The 26,189-nt window shown below is 39.9% G+C and overlaps 1 protein-coding gene across 1 annotated transcript in view; it reads right to left on the bottom strand.

Annotated features, from left to right (window-relative positions):
• MACROD2 (mono-ADP ribosylhydrolase 2) overlaps positions 1 to 26,189 on the bottom strand; it is a 1,333,771-nt gene that overhangs the window by 360,234 nt on the left and 947,348 nt on the right. The window contains exon 8 of the mRNA XM_077812043.1: positions 6,604 to 6,677. Within this exon, the coding sequence (XP_077668169.1) occupies positions 6,604 to 6,677 (74 nt within the window). The remainder of the gene's footprint in view (positions 1 to 6,603; positions 6,678 to 26,189) is intronic.

The following is a 26,189-nucleotide window of genomic DNA, read 5'->3' on the forward strand; positions in this document are numbered from 1 at the left end:
TAAAAAATTGTTCACCTGCTAGCTAAAACATATGGAGCCAAATCTTACCCACTGAAGGCTACAAAAATCTATTGAAGTAGTAATCCAGCAAAGAATCAGGAACATATTGACTTATTTTCTATGAATGCATTATTCATCCACATCAGTTGTTCTTCTGATGGAATGGGTGGCAGATACACATTGCAGATTTTTATTTTCCTAATTGGGTGCATACTAGAAGTTGTAACATTTTGGGCAAGTAAAAGAAAAAACCTCTACTATTGAATGTAAGTCCTTTTTTGAGCAGTGAAAAGGTCCTGAGGCTTTTCATGTCAGTGACATAAGGCATCACCCACATTGGGAGTTTTGTTTTTTTTCTCCTTTTGTGATACATAATGTGATTCTGAAATAAAAGTGACAAACATTTTTTAACATTGCATATGTTCAAAGATCTCTGCCAAGAAAAAAAAAGAAACAAACTACTGGCATCAGGAGCTAAAAGTCCCACAGTTCCTTTGTGATATATAAGGGGCAATGTCTCTGACCTTGTCAAATTAGCACAGAAAGACGCATTCTGAATTGTTTAAGGGGCTTAATGTGCATTTCTTAAATGAATTTCTAGAGAATAATTTCCTACAGGATGGAACCCAATTCTATTCTGTGCTCTGAAGAATTCTGTTAAACCTTTAGAGGTTTATGAAATATGAAAACGTAGTTTGCTAAAGCGAGAGCCTACGTGGTCTGCAGAAAATTAACCCAGTACTGCTGATTACTACTATTCTTCTGAGTTTGCTATAAGGGATTTCTATGCTTACAATATAGTACTATTTACTAACTGCTAAACTAGATTTGCCCTCTGGCTGCAAGTCAGCAGATATAGGTGTAAAACATGGCTAGAAATTAGTTTGACTTAGAGCTACATTTCAAGACTAGAGCAGAGCTGTGTGTAAAGTACAACTAAATATAAATTGTTGCTTATTGTATTGTTTTCCCTGGTGAGCACAATGTAGTTAAGTTTTAGACTGCAATACAGTGATGGTGGGTGCCCTGCCTGCCAGGTGTAAATTACTTCTGCTATTCTGAATTTTATATTTAGTGTTCAGTCAATCAGGCTGTCTCTGTAAGGTTTTTTTTTGTAACAATTAACCTCAGAAAGTGGCTAGCTCAATTTGCATGATGATGAGACATTCATCCAAGAGACACTGAAGTTAAACATGCTAATAAGTTTTTATGCAAACACCTGAGGGTTGGGCACAACAATGGACTTGGGTGAGAAAACCTTTTATTAAATGCAAATCAGTTTTCCAGTAAACACTGCCACAGAAAAACTGATAAGGATCTGCTGTGAAATACAAGGAGATGCGCCAGCAAGGAAATATTTTCAATGACTCCAGGTTGAACAGGAATACATTTACTAAATTCTGAATCAAACTGACACAGTTAAAATCTTCATTATTGCATCAAAAGGGGGAAAAGACTACATGATGGTAGAGAGAGGTCAGTGGGGATGGTTGCCTCCCCTTTCAGGAACATGACAGTTTTTCAGGGATACAACAGTTTTCTGTACTGTGCTGTATTACTAAGTTTAGCGCCTTGCTTCTGTCATAGTGAGTAGACTATCACTCTGTTTTTATATCCTCCTATAACTTTTATTTTGCGATGTACTCTGCATTTTGTACTCCAGGCCCCAAAGTACCCGAGATTTTATTTAAGGTAACTGGAACTGAATATTTGTTCAATTGGGGTAACCACTGCTGGACATCTTGGAGAGAAGAGAAAAGGAATTTGACTTTCAGAGGATGACAAGTCAGGAATAGACACATGTACACTTGATTAAGTGCAAAATAGACTGTGGTCCCCTCCTCTTGCTCCCCAACGATAGTGAAACAAGAGAGCTGGCATTGATTAGTGAGAGCAAAGAAACAGCCAAACAATCTGAAAGGTGTCAGGCCAGCTGTAACAGGGTGTCAAGGTTCTTCTCTCTTTATCCACCCTGCTGGAAGGAGATACTGACTAATTTATGCAGACTCATTATGGCAGGTGTGCTTCTGGTGTGGAGTTAGGAGTGGCACTAGTTAAAGAGATCTGGTCTCTACAGTGGAGAAGTCTCTGCAAGGAAGCCCTAAGAACAGCCAAGCTTAGGGAGAAAGCTTAGGCTGAAGTTTGTTATTGTTTAAATTACCAACAAAACCATACCCAAAGAAGAGGGTAAGGGTTGACTAAATACAGTAGGCCACATCCTCATCTGGTGTAAACTGAAGTCAACTGAGCTTTGCCAATTTCCACTGGCTGACTATGTCTGGAGTACAAGAGAACTCTTGGTGTGTGGGAAAGGAAACCAGATAATGTACTCTCTTCATATGATGATGATGAGACAGTCTTTCCATTCCACTAGTTTCTCTGGAGGATATTGAACAGCAGGTACTAAAGACACACCTTTTTAAAATCAGCCAGTCCACATAATTAGCATCCAAGAGTTTTAAAATAGCTATCAGAGGAGCTCGCTGGACCATAGATATTGATTTTCAATAAATCTTGGAACACTGGTGAAGTTCCAGAAGACTGGAACAAAGTGCCAATATTTAAAAGGGTAAATGGGATGACCCATGTAATTATAGGCCTGACAGTCTGACATTGATCCTGGCAAGATAATGGAGCAGCTGACTTGAGGAAGAGGACTTGATCAATACAGAATTAAAGGAGGGTAATATAATTAATGCCAAGCAACTTGGGTTTATAGAAAATAGATCCTATCAAACTAACTTGATGCCTTTTTTGTTGAAACAACAAGTTTGGTTGACAAAGGTAATATTGTTGATGTAATGTAGTTCGACGACTGTAAAGCATTTTACTTGGTACGCACAACATTTTGATTAAAAAATTAGAATGATGTAAAATTAATATGGCACACGTTAAATGGATTAAAAGCAGATGAACTGATAGGTGTCAAAATTTAATCTTAAAAGGGAAGTCATGATCGAGTGTTTGTATTTCCAGTGCACTCCCAGAGTGCTCAGTTCTTGGCCCTATGCTATTTAACATTTTTATCAATGTCCTGGAAGAAAATATAAAATTATCATTAATAAATTTTGCAGATGACACAAAAATTGAGGGAGTGGTAAATAATGTAAAGGACAGGACACTGACACAGAGGAACCTGGATCGCTTGCCAAACTTTGCACAAACAAACAGTATATATTTTGATATAGCTAAATGCAAATGTAACATCTATGAAAAAAGAATATAGGCCATAATTACAGGATGGGGGCTGTATCCTGGAAAGCAGTGACTCTGAAAAATATTTGGGGTTGCTGGTGGATAGTTAGCTTAACATGAGCTCCAGTGTCCAAAAGGGCAAATGAGAGCCTTGGAAGTATAAACAGGGCAATTTCAAGTAGTAGTAATGAGATTATTTTACCTCTGCATTTGGCACTGGTTTGACCACTATTGGAATACTGTTTCTGGTTGAAAATTTTGAAAAATTGGAGAGGGTTCAAAGAAAAACCATGGGATTGATTAAAGGGTTAGGAAGCATGCCTTATAGTGATAGGCTCAAAGAGCTCAATCTATTTAGCTCAACAAAGTGAAAGTAAACAATTATAGTCTGAAAGAACTGACATGGGGAACAAATATTTAAAAATGGGCTCTTCAATCTAGCACAGAAAGGCATAATATTTCCCTGGGTGGATACTGAAGCGAGACAAATTGAGACAGGAAACAAGGCATAATTTTTTAACATTAAGAGTAATTAACCATTGAAACATCTTACCCAGGGGCATGGCGGATTCTCCATCAATGGCAATTTTTAAATCAATATTGGATGTTCTTCTAACAGATATTATGCAGGGAATTATTTGGGGGGAAATTCTATGGCCTATGCTATCCAAAAAGACAGACTAGATGATCACAGTGGTCCCTTCTGGCCTTGGAATTTATGACTCTACAAACTGGTTTCCAAATGTCAAAGGTTTTCTTCTCACTTTTATGCAAAGAATGATTATGGAAAACCATACAACTTATATGAAAAAATATTATTTTCTAAAACACTAGTTAGACCTGTTCAGTGATTACTCACTGATGGCCCGCAGTGGGGTTTCTGCTACTGGTATGGTTTCACACACAAATCAGATCTTCAGCCGAATGAAGCACCCCTTCTTTCCTCCAGAAATTAACAAATGGCCCAAGTGATTACTTCTGAAGCGTTGCATTCACTGTTACACAATAATCTAGCATTCATCATGCTTTAAAATGCGTCACACTGAAGACTTAGATTTGATGTGCTCCTAAGCACCAAGGAACACAACAATGTAATAGGGAGGTGCTGTACAGGGGACCCAAGACAGACACAGTGACACAACTGGACTTCCAGTCCATCCTTAGAAGCAGTGATGATGTAAACACATGATTTTTTTTTAAAACATTTGTACTGTGGCGGCACCCAATGGCCCCAGTCAGGATGTGGGTTCCATTTCACTAGGTGGTACACAAAAATATGGGAAGCTACAGTCCTGCAAGTAAAGAGGTGGGGGATCTGCAGGCTGGAAGGCTCAGAATTAGAAGGAACTGCTTTAGAGAAGGCAAGAAAAGGAGATAGCAAGTGCCTATTCCCAATGTTAATGATTATTTACATCAATATATGCAGTCTGCAAACTACATGCCACTTGACAAACAGATTGAGTCACATTCCTTTCCCTTAAGTGTTTACAACTCAAGTAAAACACATAGAAAGATAAGCACTCCCAATGCGATCCATGACTTCTGAACTCATAACAAGGCCTCCATTCAAGGCAAAGGCAGGGGTTTCTAAGAGCCTGGGGAGGACATTATATCAAGTTAATTGAGGGAGCTAGAAAAGGGCTGGGGCAGCACACTGAGCCAGAGAGGAGTAGGAAGTAGGAGACAGAGAAGAAGCCAACAGGACACAGGAAAGGTTCAAATATAGGTCAGGCAAGGGACAGACATAAGGGAGGGTACAGATAACATCCAGGGAAATAGATATTCTTTGTGTCTTAAAAACAATAGCCCAAGCCATAGAGCAAGATGAGAAAATGGCTTTTGTCTAAAGAACCCTTGCCCATCTGTTTTACTCTAATTTGCAGTCTACTTTGCCAAAAGAAGTCAGGCTCCCTGAAGCACCATTAAAATAAAAATGATTAGGAAGGGAATTGAAGCAGATAGTACACACGAGTTGTGAGACACACAGATTTAGTTCTGGAAAATGAAAGGTTGTTTGTTTGGTTTTTTAGATTTGCGGTAAAAAAGCACAAAACTGAAATAGGATCAGCCAAAACACTGAAAATGCATAGGGCTGACTGGAATATTTTCAGTTTCTACCATTACATCTGTTTTAGGATTTAATAAACCGGATACAAGTAGCCCAGACTTTCAAAAATACAAGTATAAAGTTAGACTCCTAAGGCAAAGTTTAGACACATAAAAAAATGGCCAGATTTTCAAAAGGGCTGAGCATCGAGAACTCCTATTGACCTCACTGCTGGAGTCTTGAAGACCCGTGGAACTCTGGAGAGTCAGGCCAGTTTTTTAGGGACTTTAATATGGACTTCAGAGCATAACTTTGGTCATCCATTTTAAAAAAAACCTCAGCATACAATTTTTGCATTCAACTCTAAAGTTGCTGAAAATAACTTGCTCAATTTATCACTTAATATCCCTGAACGATCTTGGTAAACAGAACCCCAAATATACATTTCCAAGCTGAAATATCATATAGATGATTATTTAGGAAACCATTCTAACCTGAGCTATGCAAAATTAAACATTTTGTGAGAAAAGTATTAAACAACACTAGACACTTGGAAATCTGCTGGCTGTCAAAATATGGAAACAGGCACGTCTTAAATTTAAGACATCATGATTATTTTATTCATTCAGTCACTTTTTTTCTGCTCATTTCTCCAGTTCAGTGCCACTTAACATATTCCATCAGAGTTAAGAAGACAAAAAAGGAAGAAAAGAGAAACAGAACAGGAGGTATGGAATGCATTTTGTTTCATAAAAAAAAATAACCATCATGACAGTGTAGTTGTGGAAGTAGTTCAGGTCTGTTAATGTTTGACATAAGTGTGAAATTTTAAGTAAGTAGACAGTTTCCAATGAAAAGTAATAGTATAATAAAGTGAAAGGAACCTAAAAATTAATAAACTCAGAGATTATTTTCATCATAAAGCTCTTTGGTATAAACCAGCTCCTAAAAAACTACTGTCCCTGGTAGCAGTTCCATTGAAGCCCATTATATACATTCCCTTTACAGGATTCTCTCCATTATTATATGAAAACTTTGTCTCTCAGGGACAACTTTACGCAGAGGATGCTTTACTTTGCGTAGGAGCATCACAATGCACAGTACAATGCACAGGAAATGCACGGTACTGTTACAAATAGAATATATTTCCCTTTAGCCTCCATATAGCTTATTAAATATGATAATACTCCTGGTATATACAGTCCAAACTACCACTGATGTTACGCACCTGCTTTGTTGTATTTTACATAGTCCTAATTTCAAAGGATCAATTGCATACTTATTGATATGCTCTTTCACAATTTTGGGTCAAACTAAGTAATCCTGAAATCTGATCAGGAAAGTTTTCTTTCATTACATACCTCATTGTGATTCTTGTTCAACCATTCCTTAATAGTGGTAAGGGCAATAACAGCAGCAGGCTCATTTGGAAAACCTGAACAAAGAGTGGAAATAAAAAGAAGAAAGAGGTAAGTTGTGTGTGTATAAAAACATACGAAAAATATAAAAGATCTGATAATGTCAGGTGCGACAATGACTTTTATCAGCAGGAGCTGGGGATTATAGTTGGTAAAAGTTTTCCAAATTTAAATTTTTCGATAAAGTTCTTTATCAACATTTTGAGTTTAAAGAAGGATGATTTGCAGTTTTTTAATGAAAATACCATCCCTTTTTTATTCCAGGCATATACATAGTCAATTTTTTTTGGAATTTTGAAGTGTTAAATTAAAAAAAAAACATGGCAAGTTTTTTTACCCATATTTTGATCAACTATGTGGCAAAACTCTGTTATTCAAGAGTGGTAGAGTACAGGTCATACCACAGAACTGGAAATAAAACCTTTATATCACACAAACATGTATTATGTTTATGCTTCATAACATATAGAAAAACTATTTTAGAAATATCTTAAGAGTTTTTAAAAATCTACTTTTTTAAAAATCTAGTTGCCTGTAAAACCATGAGTCCAACTCTGAGAGCCTCATAAGGAGGAAAACAAATGAAATTGTGGGTTGAATGTGACTGAGATGTCAGAAGTGCTAGACAGAAACACCTTTATCACAGTTTGGTATACATCAGTGTACATGTATAGTATTTTACACTTTATTCACACACCCCATAGGTGGAACCAGTTCCCCACTTCCTGAAAGTGAAAAAAGAAAACCCTCAATGGCCTTGATTGTCCATTGCCTTGCAGCTTAATGGGCCTAATTCTCATCGGTACTAAGGGTACATTTAGACTCACGTTAGGATCTCATTAAATTGCCAGAGCAGTGACCATGACATTTAAGGAAACTCACCCCTTCGGAATTATTTTAGTTTCTGTGCCTTAATGTTAGCCAAACAGGAAAAATTATTTACATGCTTCAAACCAAGTGTCCATTCACTTTGAGTCGTGTCTCCATAACATCATTTCCCCAAAAGAAGGATTTTACCCTCATCAAGTGCACAGTTTTGAACTGACAAATCACACGTCTACTGTCTATTAGTTTAATAGGTTAAAACACAAACAGACATTAATAGCACTTGATTAATATTAACATTCAATATATGCAAACATTGTATGTTTCCTATTAAAGCATAAACCTTTCCTTTTAGGGCCCAAAACCAGAGAGGTGCCAAAGACCTTCTACCCTTATTGAAATCAATGGGAGTCGATCAATGGGGTCCTCTGCAATTTGCCGGTATGATCCCCAAGGGTTGCATGTCCTTGAAACATTTAACAAGGACGTTATTAAGTTTACTTGGGCCTCCCTCAGTGCAGTCGGCTGGACTTGACTTCTCGAGGTCCCTTTGAGCCCTACATTTCTATGAGTCTATGACTCTAAGTTATCAAAGCAATTTCCTCATACCACAAACCAATGATCAGTTCTATTTTCAATTAACAGAACTCAAAGCAGGCTCTTCTTAACAGTATCAGTAGCATTTCCCTGCCTTGTATTTGACATGTCTGCTTGGGCACACAATGGTTGGGTAGTAATGCCAAGCATATTTCAGACATGTAAATTTTACCATTGCTTATACATGGAATATTTATTTACAGAACAAGTCTCCTTCTAGCAAGATTTACCTTTAAGACTTGATTTTCCTCCCCACTGCAGGGTTCTTGCCCAAAGCTGCGATAAAATATTCTCAATTTTATGGAATTATAAATCTCTGAGTAAATTGTACATTATTTAGAAAAATGCAGAAAAATGCTTCCATACTAACTAATCTTAAATAGAAGTTGATCTACAAAATTGGTGCTCAGTTACCACTACTAAATAGCCAGGATGTGAAAGAAACAGCTTGGGGAACAAAATAAAAACCCTAACCTCTATTCATGATTTCAAGAGCTATCTTAAAATCTATAGGAGACTTTTAGGACCACTGTTACCAAAAAAATAAAATAAACCTAATTATTTTACACATTTTTTCCTGGCGATATTACTGAAAAAGATAATCACATCAGCTTTAGGCATAACTGATGAACAACGAGAGAAGGATGGAATTTCACTTGCTATTTTGTACTCTCTCAGCACAAAAGGCCCTACATGTGCTTGAATTCAGTGAACATGAAAACATTTTGCTTTATAGACTTAGGTGAAGGGAGATGAAATGCAATGTGATCTTTTAAAACATGCTTTTGTTTTGTTTTTATCTTAAATCTGCATTTCTCAGCCACAACAGTCCTTGTCTGCTCACTCCCACCCTCCCTCCCACAGACATACCGTTTCCTTTCTGCAAAGAAGCAATCTCAGTGAGCACGTGGGAATCAAATTACTTGAAAGAAATGAGTTTGAGGAGCGTCATGGTTAACCAATTGCTGGAGCAGCAGCTTAAACAATTCTGACTAACAGCTCAATTTCACAAAAGATAAAACAGATAAAGTAATAAGATAGACATTGGCCCATATTACTGCGGTGAGTGTTCCTCCAGAATACTGAAAAGGACAAAGGCACAAAAAGCCAAGGGAGCATTAGCCATAAGGTACAAGCAAACTCCGTATCCACACAGCACATTATTTGAATTATTTGGGGGAGGGGTAGTATTTCTCTTGTGAAGTTTAAATTTAATTTACAAGAAAAAAAGTTTATTTCCACACACAGCCGCTAATATGGAACTGTTTTCCCCATATTCTCCAGTGGCTAAAATGGCGGCATCTTGGAAATAATACTGTGCAGCAATGTAAAAACATTGAGAGTAAAAACATTGAGAGCCATCTTAGGTGAAATGGAAATTTTGATCCGACCTTCACCATTCTGCTGGGACTGCGAATTACCACTCACATTCTGTTAGCAGTAGCCATTTTAAAATCTTTTCCTTTCCATATAGCAATATTCCTATCACAGTTGGCAGGGGCTTACGTTGCACCCACTAGGTTAAAAGTGCTGGCATGCTGTATAAATACGCTGATGAATTTCTGCTAACTCACTGAGATAGGTGTGGCTCATTAATCCTACGTTGGATTTAAGATGGTAGAAGGAACTAGGGTCTGAGACAGAAAAAACTCTAGGCTAGGCTGAGCTTTGTTCTCCTGTTGTTATTTCACACTGCTTATAAAAGAATTCCAGAAAGTGGGGTGAGCGTGGGCACTCACCCTGTGCATTTGTTTTGTGCCAGACCGGGACAGGACTTCAGCCATAACTATGCCATGGATGCTACAGTGACATAGCTCCTGTGGTGCAGATGCTGACTACAGCGAGAGAAGGGGGTTTTCCATCACTGTAGGAACTCCACCTCCGCAAGTGATGGCAGCCAGTTTTGATGGAAGCATTCTTCTATCAACCCACTTGCATCTACACTGGGGATTAGATTATGTCCACGTAGCAGCACTCAGGGATGTGGAGCTGTAGCTATGTCAAACTTTTAAATGTAGAGCAGGCCTAAGCCTATTCACACTTCCCTGTAAGTTTCTTCTTCTATTATCCCAGAATATTAACATTAATAAAAGACTCAGAAGCTGCTATACATACTTGCTCAGTCTTCACAGCCACTGGTTTCTTTTCATACTATTTGAGACTGGCTAGCTGTCTGTCTTTAGCGAATATTGGTATATACGCTGGTATGTTCATTCTCTTGATTTCCAAAAGTGTGTTATCAAAAAAGGTGCATGTCATAAAAATACACTTTCAATAGCTAATTTAAATAAGAAGAGAATCAAAAGGATCTTTCATCGGTTTTGCCCTTACAGGCTCCCTACTTTTAAAAAAACCAGTTATGACTAGGGCTGGGTGGAAAAGAAGAATTCAGCTGTGTAAAAAAAATTTGAGGTTCCACCATTTGTTTTCATTCCTATGTGGAACAAAAACGAGATGGAAATAACATTTTCAATAATTTTCATTAAAAAGGAGGAGGAGGAGAAAACCCACAGCCACAGGCGTAGTTTGCAAGCCTTGGGTAAGTGTGTCCCCTCCCCCACGCACAGCCCTGTTGGCCTGACTGGAGCTGTCTCCCCAAATATAGAGGTCAAACTACTCCGATGTCACAGCAGACTACACCCATAGATCAGTAGATTGGCCTGGGATGTGGGGGACCCAGCTTCAAGGATCTTCCCTGCCTTTCCCTTGGGAACAGGGACCTGAACCTAGGTCTTCCAACAGCCCAGATGGGCTATTGGCTTTTCTGGGCACTCGTTCTCAATTCCATTCTGCATCTGAGAAGCCTTCCCAACTGAAGTTTCATTGAAATTAAAACATTTCAGTGAAAAGTTTCAGTTTTGATAAATCGTCTTCTTCGAATGGAAAAAAGTGTTATCAAAAAATTCCCAACCAGCTCTCCTTATGAATGAACTGCATCCTTTATACATCTTTGCATATATCTATTACCCTTGGTGACAGCCTGTGAAAGCTTCAAAGATCTTCAAACATACATGCTCTGGTATCTGTTTCAGGACATTTTATCTTCTTTCTTTCTGGGAATTACAACAGTGACCAGCTAAATGGTTTCTGAAACAAATTCTGCGCTATGCAAGCTGTTCCAACTACCATTGTCCTAATTCTCCTGAGGAGAGATGATAGAAGAATTACTCTGAATCATTTGAAAGAGATTATATAAAAGAGAAGCAGATCTTTTTAGGGAAGGAGGATGTTGAGTAGTGGTGAGGTGAAAGGAATGGTCGTTGAGGATATATGTTGGGGTCTCCACTCTATCTTCTGTTATTTCCTGGAAAATGATTAGCATGATTTACTCTGAGGACAAAGAGAGAGCACAAAACTCCCCTCCTTCATTAATTTATGGAGAACCTGATGAAATTCCCTGTGGTCAGACACTCTGGGGTAAATATTCAGCTTCTTGTGCTGTGGGAATTTACCAAAGGAACATCCATGCTATTGTTAAATGGTATTGCATGCCTAATTTGCCTGTGCAGTATGTGGAAAATGTCCAGTGAGTAACAGTATAATGAGGATTTTGTGGGAGAATATTAATGGAGTTCTATTTTAGTGACTTTGAGATTGTACAGAGACACTAAGGGTTTTATTACTTAGGATTGACCCAGAGTAAAGTTAAGTACTAAGGGTGAAAAATGTTACTGTCAGTTAATATGCAACCAAACCAGCCTATTAACAGCACACACAAATACTAAATAGTCCACATTTAATATGATGCACTTCAAGATGATAGAAACAGGCAATTTCAACTAGCATACAATTTTAACTGAAACAAATGCCTGGGAAGAGATTCACATCAATGACTTTAAACAATGGATAAGTGGCAAACTTAGTCAGTTTAACGGAGACTCCTAGTGTTGTCTATAAACCTACCCATAGTAGGAAATAAGTCTGAAATGGAGCTTGCAAACATAATCCATCCGCTGTATAGCTACTGATTCATTTCAGACAGCTTCTTACTCTCTTGTGGCTTCTAAAAAAGGGATCTCTTTGTCCTTAATACAGTAATTTACATATTTTAATGCTTTGCTTTCAAACAATTATGAAAGAGAAGTGAATACAAGTCTGGACAAAGAATTCTTATAAGTCTCTGATAATCAAGAAAGTAACTAGGATGGCATGTTTCTGTGTGCAGCAAGACGTGCTAGTTAGTAGATTTCTACTATATGCGCAAATCACACCTGATTCCTGCTGTTTTATCAATATGAAAAGATAAATAGAATATCTTATATTTGTTTTACAAACTTTTCAACTCTATTCAATAATGTTGAAAGTAAAATCTAATACCAGTAACTCAATAAATCATTCTGATGTACTTTGCAATTACACACAAACTATTTCTGCAGGCATTATTTTTGGCCGGTTAATTTTGCCAGTCGTGAAGTGTTTAGTATGTAGCAATGAGAAAAAGCAGCAGCTGGTGGTGGTGCTGGTGTAGCAATAAAGACAATTTTCCAGGTTCATCTTAAAGAGGTGTTCAACATTCACCCCAAAAATGTTCTGAAACCACACACCGATGCATGTGGGATGAAAATGTGTTCTGAATACACAACAGAACAGTGAACAACTGAGCTTCACTATGGTCATGTGGATTAAGCTTAGCTATTGAGGGCATTGTAATCATAATAGTACAAGTCTATCCATCAGATATGATTGTGTAAAGAGACAAGAGAGCCATATATGATAACCCTACCTCAGGCATAGCTTGCAATACCTGCAGTTGTCCTTCAGCTGTGAAAATTGCAAGATCATAATCACCTAATGCTGGGGTAACTCATTACAATGGTAAATCTGACCTTTTTGAAAGCAAAGATGCTAGTGTTTTACCAACTAGCTTAGCCTTTTTGCCAGAGGCATGAGATGACTCGTTGACATGCATGCTGCTTGCTCGGCCATTTTTCTTGGTATTGATTTATATTCTCACCTTGAAAAGAAAGTTTGGATCAATCAGAGTAGAGGAGAGGGATAGGACACATGGGTTTTCTGCCAAATGAACTATTTTCTTTACCTCACACAGCCACAACGTACCTCACAACTGCTCCCCCCTCAAAAACAAGTTTCTCTCACTAATATCACTGAATGCAACATTTGTAAAACAGTTACTTCCCTGACATCTAGGTCACAAGGTTGCAGATATATTAGTGTAGGTTGTGGCATGTACCAAGGTGACAATTAATTAGCATTTGTGTCAAATGCCACCACAGCCAAAAGAAATATAAGAAATCTCACATAATGCATATGTGAAAATTTCTCAAGAAATGATCATGGCTCACTATTCCTGTTAAGCAGGGGAATGTGCCTTTTAAATCTCTCCTCCTCAGAAAATTCATGACCTCACCAGCAGCAGCTGAAAACTAAATAAACTTTTGAAAGAGTGATTGCAAATACATTCAACACAACTCACAGATGGTAAGCGGGCAGTTGGTAGAGGCTAATAATTACAATAAATATGAACCTAGGAAATCCAGTGAGGAAGCAGATTGAACCAAGCCTAACCCAAAATGCTCCCAGAGTGTGCAGTGGATTGAAAAAAATTAAGTACCCTCCCCTCCTAACGAGCCACGCTCTGGACAAATGGATCACCACAGGTTCAGCCACACCAAAGAAACAGGTATCAGAAGGCATCAGCATCAAACAGACAAGCAGGTGTCACTCTCCTTATCTGGCTAGCAAAAGCAAGATAATTTGTGGGCCGAGACACACTGACTTTCCTTACAACAGGGTTGCTCAAGCAAAGCCTGTCAGAGAAATAAGCCAATGTGGACTGATTGTTAGACTGAGAGTAATCTCTTGTCAAATCAGCATGGCAATCTACATTCATCATCCTGAATTTCCACTATTTTGTCTGTAAGTGTTGCTAGGCAGAGCAGTGTCTACGATTTCAAGCTAAGGGGTCAACTAGAGATCAGTGTCTCAGGCCAGTCTACACCTAAAAAAGGTACAAGATAAAAGAACATGTCAGCAATTGTACCTATTAAACACACATTACATTTTGTCCAAATTCATTCTACGTGGTATATTGATATTCTAAGGAAATTAAATGACATTCTAATCACATTAACAGCTCAAGGTGAACATAGGTACCAGTACTATCGTTATGGGAGCCATATGAGCAAGTAGCGATAGAGAGTAGAGCGAGGCAATTTTTTTCAGATGAGTCATTCATTGGCTGGAAAATGTAGTTTTAGAGAGACCAGACTATTTGTGAATTCAAGTTGAATTTGGCAAGGAGTTTCAGAAAAAAGAAATTGAAAATGTTGTTTTGTTTAGACACTTTCAAAAGAAAATATTTCACCTTTGTTTCAGAATAATGGTTTGCGTAGGAATTGAGCTCGATTCATTTAAAGAAAAACAAACAAGGGAATAACCACACCTAAAACCTAAACTAAACCAAAAATCTGGGGGAAAAAATTCTTTTAATCTGAAACTGGTTTTTTTCAGTTCCGCCAACGAACCCAAAAAATCATTTATTCCCTCAGCTCTAACAGAGAGACTACCACAAACATGCTATAAATTTCCATTGTGGAAAAGATGCAAAATGAAGTCTGTGCTTATGCTGTTTGATGTACTCGTACTGTTGCTGTTACAAATTGTGGAATTTTACTGAAAGGACACATTTACACTGGCAACTGCTGAGAGATGCAGTTTTTCTATGAGTCGTAGGACATACGTTCATGCAAGAGACGTATTACAGTTCAGGTTTTCTGGAGAATCACATCTTTCTCTGCAAGAATATAATTTTTCTACAGTATGAGCAGTACGGGATTTTGGCTTAATTTCTCTTTAATGTTTGTAGAGAGCTTTGTGTAGTGGCCACGTCAGAGGTTCTTCAGTGCTCTAAAATTCCTTTAAAAAATATAACAGACAGGCTTCTCTTTGGAACTACACTGATAATCAAATTGCTTCATAGTTGTGATGCTTAATGTGTTATGTAATGGATTTTTTCTTGCTCAGAGTATTTCTGAAATGCACATGGGAAGTGTTAGAACATCAAGCAGAGCACAATAGTGAAATAACAAAGGGAATGTCACCAAAACACTGAAAGGGGATTTTTGCAGCTCTCATTGCCCTGACAATGCAGGGCTGTATATGTGCAGTTAGAACACACACACACATAATGCAAATATTTAGTTAACTACTCCATATGAGAGAGAGTCTTAAATACGTACATATATATTTGTAGGTGTAGATATTAATATCAATCAATATCATGTGTGCGTATATAGATACATGCATGTGAGGGCAGATGCAATGTTTGTGTGTCCATACATAAATATTCAGACATATACACAATTATTCATTATTATTATTATGATTCATCTATATATTTCTAACTTCTGAACAAGCCAAATTGTCTTCCAAGCTTATGACATAATATAACAAAAAGTAATCTGAATAAAGGTGCAAACCACTAATCAACTGTAAAATCTCCATCATACACTGAATTGAACAGCAATAGGACACTGGCTTCATGTATAGTTAAGATTCCAAAAGATTAAACAGCCATTTCTATCCACTGATTTAAATGCATATGCCTTGCTGTTCTTTATTGAACAAAAGTGTACAAAAAATGATCCCACTTTCCCAAAGTGTACCTGCCAACACTGCAAAGACATATATTTAGAGATAAATATATATAGTCTATAGTACTGTAAATCCAATCCATTCACACAAACTCTAAATGACTATAGTCTAGAGAAGTGGTTCTCAGCCATCTCCCTACTGGCACAACCCGAGGACCCTCCTCCCTTCTAGTTGTGATCTAGCCAGGACAAGCGTGCCACATAGCAATATAGGAAGCATAGAGTGCTCATAACTCCGAGACACCTATGCCTCCCTAGCCTAGAGTTGTATAATTATGCTTGTAGTACGTATCCAGAGTAGCTATGTATCTGCTTTATAGTAAGGGGGGAAAATATTCTAAAAAAAAAACCAGAGATAGAATACAACTTCATTGCACGAGCAAGCCAGTTGGCCTACAGACAGTTAGTGGAACACTAGTTTTATTTCTCAGTGGATTCCTTAGGTGAAATCTCGGCGCCAATGAAGTCAATGACAAAACTTCCACTGGCTACAATGGGGCCAGAATTTTACTCTTTCTGTCCAGAGGCAAAAAAAAAAAGCCCACATCTCCTGTCCATCGGCAGATCCATTGAACTATCCCACCCTTGCAGGTCTCTCTCTTTGCTATCCTGTAGAATAATGAAATTATACATGGACAATGGCTAAAAATATAGAAAGAAAACAAGCTGCTCAATTCCACTAAAGACTTGGGAAAAAAAAAAAGTGACACCTTAGCCTTGTCATATCAGCACTGCCCTTTAAAACCACTTCCACGGTCATTTTGGCTATTCTGCTTTCTAGTGCAGCCCTGAAACCTAGTAGGATTATCAGAAAGCAACAGAGTACTCAGTAAAGGCTCTGCGCATACAAGAAGAAACAAAAAAGTGTGGCATTATTTCTACTGAAGCACAGTTCTTATCTCCTTTCTAACAAGACTGCAAAGAAAATCAAAGATTTCCCAAGAGAGCATTGGGAGCTAGGTAAAAAATACACACATGCTTAGTGCCTTCTGAAAAATCAGAAACAAAAATTTCCTTTTATCATTGTCTCCTAAAGTCTTATTTGGAAAACTGGAAAGACGTTACAGTGCCCTGACCCCGGGAAGGCTGGGTGAAAAGCAAGATACTGTCTGGGGCACATTTAATCTAGTTAGTTTGCTCTTTTAACAAATGCAGTATTGATTTTAGGTTTCTCTATATTATTCAGACTGATTTTTCACCTTGCCTACAGTAGTGATAAAAACATAGTAAAGGGTCACACAGACCAGCAGTTACTTATTCAGAAAATCTACAACAGTCGAAAGCTGAAATGCTTCCAGACAGATATGAGCTCAAAAACGCCACTACATTTTGGAAGAAAGAAAGAAAAAACTTCCTGTATTCAGTACTTACAATGGCCACTGTTTTTCACTTCATATTAGATCATTCTGTATAATATCAACCTCCACTACATAAAATGCTAAAAATGCATGTGTCGTACGTCTGGCATGACATATCCCTGCATTATCTCAACATTTTCTGCATCAAATTTTAAAGGAGGGAGAATTTTTCTCCTCACCTAGATGCAGTAATTCGTTCAGCATAATTTTTGTAGAAATCATTTACTTGGCAAGAGATGAGATCCATCTGGAAATATATATAGATATAGATATAGATATATATTTTTATCCAGTCGGTTTACAACTATATTCACTTTTCTGGGGTACTGTATATATCAGCAGTTGGTCACTTTGCTCCGGCTACTTAACTTCTTTCTCGGCCATATTGTACAGATTTTGGGAGCTCAAAGCAAAATATGTGGACCCATCCTGCAATGAGTCTTCATTTACTCCAATGCTACATTTAACATTTATTGATTGTACTGTACAGGATATCAGTCACATTCCACATCAAAGATTAAATAGATTTAAATAGAAACAGTGCTACAGGATAGCATCCTAGGAAAACCTACTTTAAACAATGAAGAAAAGGACAACAACATACTCACAATGTAAGACCTTGATCCTTCAAACAAGCATGTGAATAAATGTACTGCTCTCTATAGGACTACTCACATGGGCAAATGTTTACAAGATTGTATAATAGACCAAAATATAATCATTTCTCAGAAAATCTCCAAAAGGTTACATTTATTCTCCCATCTCCTGCTCTTATTTTTAGGGTGGTTTCTCATTTACACAAATTGTATTATTTACACCCACTTTAGGCCCTTTTACACAGCCACAGAATCATAAAGGGAACTCAGTGTAAATGAGAATTCAGTCCTTCATCTCCAATATTGGTTAGGTTTCAGAGTAACAGCCGTGTTAGTCTGTATTCGCAAAAAGAAAAGGAGTACTTGTGGCATCTTAGAGACTAACCAATTTATTTGAGCATGAGCTATCTGATGAAGTGAGCTGTAGCTCACGAAAGCTCATGCTCAAATAAATTGGTTAGTCTCTAAGGTGCCACAAGTACTCCTTTTCTTTTTGCGAATATTGGTTAGATTATTGTGTTAGTCAAATAAACTAATAATGGCCTAGGTTTTATCGTGTTCCTCATGCTTTAAAAAGATCATAAAATTAATTGTCAAACAACAATTTTAAAAAATATTATTTTCTGCTAACATCTATAATTTGCATTTCACTCCCAATTATGCAGTTTCTGAATCTTCCATACTTCAATCAAAAAGGAAATTAAATAAGTAGTTAATAGCACTTCCAATCCTACAAGTTCAAATCCAATTTACTCTTGATATGAACTTTAAATCTTATTAACACTGGTTTTAAATAGCATATCCAGCGTGTACCCAAAATAGTTGTCAAAGTATGGTGCTGAAATTTTTTAGCATCATTATACTAGCAAACTGTGTTTTGCTTTAGTGGATAACCGAAACTCCTCTCACTTATGAAGATTTATCAGAACAAAATGTCAAAATCTCTGTTCTTCCCAACCTCAGCAAAGCCTGACCCTTAAGTGGAATCATTTAATTTGTCAGAGGATAACCCTTCAGGAAAAATAAATTGGCCATTTACCATACATTCTTTTACAAGTTATTCTGCAAACGTGTCAATGTAAATAAGCATAGACCCCAGTTAGAAAGATGGGTTATATCTGAAAAGAAAGGATCTGAAAAGAAGCCACCTGAGGCTGGCTTGATCAAGCTGTGAAGACAGGGGCAGATTAAGACATTTCTATTGTTCAAGAGCCCAGTACAAATAAAAAGCTGGTGTGGACAACTGAAATTTAAATTACTTACTACCCGCCAGACAAGTTGATGACTTGCACTTAAAAAATCAGGCTTTTCAATGAGCCTTTCAGTGAAAACTGACCTGTTACCTCAATTTCCTTGTAAATGCAGCTGAGTGGCAGAAGAAATGAAGGGATTGCCCTACTACTTTGTCACACGTCTCCTGTGGTTCCACTCAGCTAATTATGCCCTTCACTGCAACTCAGGAAAAGCACATTTTCCAGCTAGACATCAATATTTTAGATATATGACAAATTGTCTTAGAAAATAAAATTCCTGGATTGAGTAGAGGACATGGGAAGTGGCAGGCATATGGCAAGAGAGTATGGAAGCCAGCAGAAAGTAGGGGAAAGCTTGTAAGCTTACTAGATAGAGAGACAGACAAACAAGTATTAAGCAGTGAAAGTAGGACTAGAAAGTGTAAAAGTGTTTACAATCTTAAAAAAAGAGAGGAAAACATAAAAAGGAGTCAGCTTTTACATTATTGATATGGAATGCAAGAGCTATAATCAAGAGACACTATAAGGAAAGGCAGTAATGGTGTTAGATAATTCAAGTTCCATTAACTTATCATAGTAAAAGGGCCTCTCACTCGATGATATTATTTTCAGTGTATAATACAAAATGGCTTGTATCAATGCAACCAGGCAGGCTGACAGCAATTCCGGGCTGCAGGGCAGAACAGTCAATCAGCACTCTTCAGGCATGGCCAGCAGCCCTCCTGCAGAGCCCCTGGAGCAGGAGCCCCCTGCATGCCCGCCAGAGGCCCCCCCGCAGAGAGGGATCCTTCTGCAGCAGCCCAGCCATAGCAGGTGTCCCCCGCACGTGCCCAGACGCGGCGACCAGACCCCACAGTGTTTCAGCCACGGCAGGCAGTGGGGGGACTCCCTCACAGCAGCCCAGCTGTGGCAGGCAGTGAGGGGACCCCACTGCAGCTCAGCCGCAGTGGGGACCCTAGAGTTCCCAGCCACTGTAGCGGGGATGAGGGACCCCAGAGCCCCCAGCTGGTGTGGGTGCTGGAACCTCCTCCCTCCCCATTTTGTCAGGGATATTTTTAGTAAAAATCACTGTAAAGGTCACAGGCTTCCATGAATTTTTGTTTATTGCCCATGATTTTTACTAAAAATACCGTGACAAAATCTGAGCCTTATTTATAAGGGCTAGGCCAACATCTCTAGGCTTAATGGAGTCAGCATAGGAGTAGAATGAGACACGAAACAGGACACAGAAGGATATGGAGCCGGAATTGAGAAGAGATGGCAGGATTCACTTAAATGGGAAACAAAAATAGATAAGTGTTCCACAGTAAATTAATATAGTAAATGCCCCAGGAACATGTATCTTATCCTACTGTCATTAAACAAGATTTAAAATAAAACACAGAAGAGACAGTGTAGGTATACAAGGGATTACAAAAGTAATCAAGAGTAACAGAGGGCACACATGGCATTAACACATCATGTGTTAGTGCTTAAAATAGGATCAAAATGATAACAAAATTGTAGGAAGTATAAATAGAGCAGTTAAATACAAATCAGAGTCAATTATACTACTACTGATAGAGATTAGATAAGACATGTTTAATTTACTGTGTTCACCACTTGTTGCCTTATTTAAAAGTATTTGACAAATGGAGAACACATTGGAGGGAGGGCAACTGAATGAAAGGGAGAATCAAGCATCTCAGCGTCAAAAAGGTTACAGAAACCAGGTTTGTGTTCCTTAGAAAAGAGATTATGAGTGGGTCTCACTAAGATATACAAAATTCTCAGGTGAACAGAAAGCATAATTGCCAGAAGGCTATTTGAGCTACTGCAAACATAAAAACGAGGAAGTGTGAACTTAAGTGAAGAAAGCTCCATCAAAAAGGAATTTGGGAAGCAATTCTTTACACAGATAGTAATAGAAACAAGGAAAGAACTGCCCAGAGCAGCAATCAGTGCAACTTATATAAAGAGTTTAAAAATGAATTGGACAACTATTGGAAAGAAGAGTGACTGAGAAGTACCAGTGGTAGGCTCAAGGGAGCAGGGGTGGCAGATACACTAGTTTCTTGACTGTCTCTTGCTCTAAAATTGTAAATGTCTGACTTGGTTCCCATCAGTCTCCAGGGACACGTTTGGGATCTTTCTTGTATCTAAATCTTGTAAAAGATTTGAATAAAACTATTAAGTAGATATAGCAAATAACAGGGTTTGCTGTCACTTAAAAGAGATGTAGACATTTTAGGTAATGGAGTGACCATGTAGAAAACATAGCCTAATGGTCACAAATTGCACTTAAACTAGCACGGAAGCATTGAATATATTAAGAAAGCATAGGTTAAATTAGAGTAGGAACACAGTGACTAGGAAAGAAATTGGGTAAGGTTCTAATAACTGCTCACATTGAGAAGTATTTAACTCAAGTAATCCCACTGATTTTAAGGGTAGCACAATGTGGCCTTCAGGATTTATGGATAAATTATTGCAGCCTTCAGTCTAATGACTTCCTGGAGTAAAACAGGGCAACATACCAGATTCAAAGGATTAAACTAATGTCTATGTGTTTGTCAAGGTTCCCCCCCCACTCTGAACTCTAGGGTACAGATGTGGGGACCTGCATGAAAAACCTCCTAAGCTTATCTTTACCAGCTTAGGTCAAAAACTTCCCCAAGGTACAAAATATTCCACCCGTTGTCCTTGGACTGGCCGCTACCACCACCAAACTAATACTGGTTACTGGGGAAGAGCTGTTTGGACGCGTCCTTCCCCCCAAAATACTTCCCAAAACCTTGCACCCCACTTCCTGGACAAGGTTTGGTAAAAAGCCTCACCAATTTGCCTAGGTGACTACAGACCCAGACCCTTGGATCTTAAGAACAATGAACAATCCTCCCAACACTTGCACCCCCCCCTTTCCTGGGAAATGTTGGATAAAAAGCCTCACCAATTTGCATAGGTGACCACAGACCCAAACCCTTGGATCTGAGAACAATGAAAAAGCATTCAGTTTCTTACAAGAAGACTTTTAATAAAAAATAGAAGTAAATAGAAATAAAGAAATCCCCCCTGTAAAATCAGGATGGTAGATATCTTACAGGGTAATTAGATTCAAAAACATAGAGAACCCCTCTAGGCAAAACCTTAAGTTACAAAAAAGATACACAGACAGAAATAGTTATTCTATTCAGCACAATTCTTTTCTCAGCCATTTAAAGAAATCATAATCTAACACATACCTAGCTAGATTACTTACTAAAAGTTCTAAGACTCCATTCCTGGTCTATCCCTGGCAAAGACCAGCATACAGACAGACACAGACCCTTTGTTTCTCTCCCTCCTCCCAGCTTTTGAAAGTATCTTGTCTCCTCATTGGTCATTTTGGTCAGGTGCCAGCGAGGTTACCTTTAGCTTCTTAACCCTTTACAGGTGAGAGGAGCTTTCCCCTGGCCAGGAGGGATTTCAAAGGGGTTTACCCTTCCCTTTATATTTATGACACGCCCCCCAAATCTCAGCTAGGGTGAAACACTGGCTGGGATTTCTTCCTGGAGCTCTAGGAAAAACAGAGTTAATAAGACACATGCATCTCTAAATATACTACCAAGTACATAAAGACTAACAATATTTTCCACATCTCAAGGACGATTTTAACCAGTTGATTCTGGGAAACTTTCACGGGAGAGTGCATCAGCCACTTTGTTAGAAGCTCCTGAGATGTGTTGGGTGTCGAAATCAAAATCTTGGAGAGCTAAACTCCACCGAAGAAGTTTTTTGTTAGTTTCTTTGACGGTGTGAAGCCACTTCAGTGCAGCATGGTCGGTTTGCAGGTGGAAACGCCGTCCCCAAACATATGGGCGTAGCTTTTCCAGAGCGTAGACAATGGCGTAACATTCTTTTTCAGTGACTGACCAGTTGCTTTCCCTCTCAGACAGTTTTTTGCTGAGAAACACTACAGGGTGGAATTCTTGATCAGGTCCTTTCTGCATTAAAACTGCTCCCACACCACGCTCGGACGCATCTGTGGTTACTAGGAACGGTTTGTCAAAGTCTGGGGCCCTTAGTACAGGGTCAGACATGAGTGTCGCTTTAAGCTTGTTAAAGGCCTTCTGACACTTTTCGGTCCACTGAACAGCATTTGGCTGTTTCTTTTTGGTTAGGTCTGTCAGTGGGGCAGCGATTTGGCTGTAGTGCGGTACAAATCGTCTGTAATAACCGGCCAAGCCTAAGAAGGATTGAACCTGTTTCTTTGACTTTGGGACAGGCCACTTTTGGATAGCATCCACTTTGGCCTGTAGGGGGCTGATAGTTCCTTGACCCACCTGGTGTCCAAGGTAAGTCACTCTGTTTAGGCCTATTTGACACTTCTTAGCCTTAACAGTTAGTCCTGCCTCCCTTATGCGCTCAAGGACTTTTTGTAGATGTTCCAGGTGGTCTGCCCAGGAATCCGAAAATATGGCCACGTCGTCAAGGTAGGCGACTGCATATTCTCCTAATCCCGCTAGGAGACCATCTACAAGTCTTTGGAAAGTGGCGGGTGCATTTCGCAGCCCGAAAGGGAGTACATTAAATTCATACAGCCCGAGATGTGTGATGAAGGCTGACCTTTCCTTGGCAGATTCATCTAGCGGTACCTGCCAGTACCCCTTGGTTAAGTCCAAGGTAGAGATGAACTGGGCCCGTCCCAGTTTCTCTAATAGTTCATCTGTGCGTGGCATTGGATAGTTGTCTGGGCGAGTTACAGCATTTAGCTTACGGTAGTCCACGCAAAAACGTATTTCCCCATCTGGTTTGGGAACTAGAACCACTGGAGATGCCCATGCACTTTCAGAGGGGCGGATTACACCCATCTGTAACATATCCTGGATCTCCCGTTCTATAGCAGTTTTAGCTTGAGGAGACACCTGGTAAGGTTGGACCCTAATTGGGTGAGCATTACCTGTGTCAATGGAGTGGTATGCCCGTTCAGTCAGTCCTGGGGTGGCTGAGAACGTTGGCGCGTAGCTAGTGCACAGCTCCTGGTCTGCTGTCGCTGCATACGCCCAAGGGTCATGGAGAGGTTCACCTCTTCCACACCACCAGCACATTTCCCTTCGTAGTAGACACCTTCAGGCCACTCAGCATCATCTTCTCCCTGGGCTGTAAACTGACAAACCTTTAATTCTCTGGAATAAAAGGGCTTTAGAGAATTAATATGGTACACCTTAGGCTTTCGGTTGGAGGTGGGGAATGCTATGAGATAATTAACAGCTCCCAGGCGCTCCTGGACCATGAATGGCCCTTCCCACGATGCTTCCATTTTATGGGCCTGGAGCGCCCTTAAGACCATGACCTGGTCTCCTACTTTGAAGGAACGCTCTCTGGCATGTTTATCATACCAGGCTTTTTGCTCTTGTTGAGCATCCTGTAAGTTTTCTCTAGCAAGGGCTAAAGAGGTTCGGAGAGTGTTTTGTAGGTTGGTTACAAAGTCCAGAATGTTAGTTCCTGGAGAAGGTGTAAATCCCTCCCATTGCTGCTTCACCAACTGCAATGGCCCCTTAACCTCACGGCCATATACAAGTTCAAATGGGGAAAACCCTAAACTGGGATGTGGTACAGCTCTGTAGGCAAAGAGCAACTGCTGCAACACTAGGTCCCAATCATTGGAGTGCTCATTTACGAATTTACGTATCATGGCCCCCAAAGTTCCATTAAACTTCTCCACCATGCCATTTGTTTGATGGTGGTAAGGAGTGGCAACCAAGTGATTTACCCCATGAGCTTCCCAAAGGTTTTTCATAGTTCCTGCCAGGAAATTAGTCCCTGCATCTGTGAGGATGTCGGAGGGCCAACCTACCCTGGCAAAAATGTCTGCTAGTGCCTGGCACACACTTTTAGCCCTGGTGTTGCTTAGAGCTACTGCTTCCGGCCATCGGGTGGCAAAATCCATGAAAGTCAGTATGTACTGCTTTCCTCTGGGTGTCTTTTTTGGAAAAGGACCCAGAATATCCACAGCTACTCGCTGAAATGGAACTTCAATGATGGGGAGTGGCTGGAGAGGGGCTTTGACCTGGTCTTGGGGTTTTCCCACTCTTTGGCACACCTCACAAGACTGGACATAGGTAGAAACATCCTTGCCCATTCCCTCCCAGTGGAATGATCCCCCCAAACGGTCTTTGGTCCTGTTCACCCCAGCATGGCCACTAGGGTGATCGTGGGCTAAGCTCAAGAGCTTGGCCCGGTATTTAGTTGGAACTACCAACTGTCTCTGAGGATGCCAGTCTTCCTGGTGTCCACCAGAAAGAGTTTCCTTGTATAAAACTCCTCTTTCTACAACAAACCTGGATCGATTAGAAGAGCTGAGAGGCGGTGGGTTGCTCCGTGCCACCGTCCAAGCTCTCTGGAGGCTTTCATCTGCTTCCTGTTCGGTCTGGAACTGTTCCCTTGATGCGGGAGACATCAGTCCCTCATTGGATTGTGGACCTAGGCTTGGTCCCTCTGGAAGCGATATAGGGGATGGAGCTGTTTCTGTTGACTGTGCACCGCTCTCCGCTGGTGCGCTATGTTGGGATTCAGGCTCCGGCTGAGCCTCTTGTGTTGGGTTATCGGCTGCTGCCAGTTCAGGGTCGGTGGGGCCCTCTGGTGTTGAGGTTGCAAGTACTGGATTCAGTGCTGACACTGGGTCTGGTGTTGGTTGTTCGGCTGGTTCCGGTTCTGGGACTGGTTCCGTCTGGGTCTCTGGGACTGGATCCACTACTGCTGTTGCAGACATTGGCCTGGGGTCCGGGTCCATCACCTCTGACCGGGTCCTGATAGAAGTTTCCGGAACAGAGCTAGGCCTCACGGCTTGTTTAGCCTGGCTGCAGGTGACCGTTCCCACCCTCTTGGCCTGCTTCACATGATTGGCCAAGTCTTCCCCCAACAGCATGTGGATGGGATAATCATCATAGACTGCAAAAGTCCATGTTCCTGACCAGCCCTTGTACTGGACAGGCAACTTGGCTGTAGGCAAATTGAAAGAGTTGGACTTGAAGGGTTGAATCGTCACTTGGATCTCTGGGTTGATTAAATTGGGGTCCACTAAGGAAGCATGGATAGCTGACACTTGTGCTCCGGTGTCCCTCCACGCGGTGACCTTCTTCCCGCCCACACTCACAGTTTCCCTCCGCTCCAAGGGTATCTGGGAGGTATCTGGGCCTGTGGACCTCTGGTGTGATTCCGGTGCAATGAACTGTAATCTGTTGGGGTTCTTGGGGCAGTTGGCCTTTACATGCCCCAGCTCGTTACATTTAAAACATCGTCCAGCTGACGGGTCACTGGGGTGAGGAG

The sequence above is a fragment of the Eretmochelys imbricata genome, chromosome 3 (genome assembly GCF_965152235.1).
Source record: "Eretmochelys imbricata isolate rEreImb1 chromosome 3, rEreImb1.hap1, whole genome shotgun sequence".
In the NCBI taxonomy this organism is placed as follows: Eukaryota; Metazoa; Chordata; order Testudines; family Cheloniidae; genus Eretmochelys; species Eretmochelys imbricata.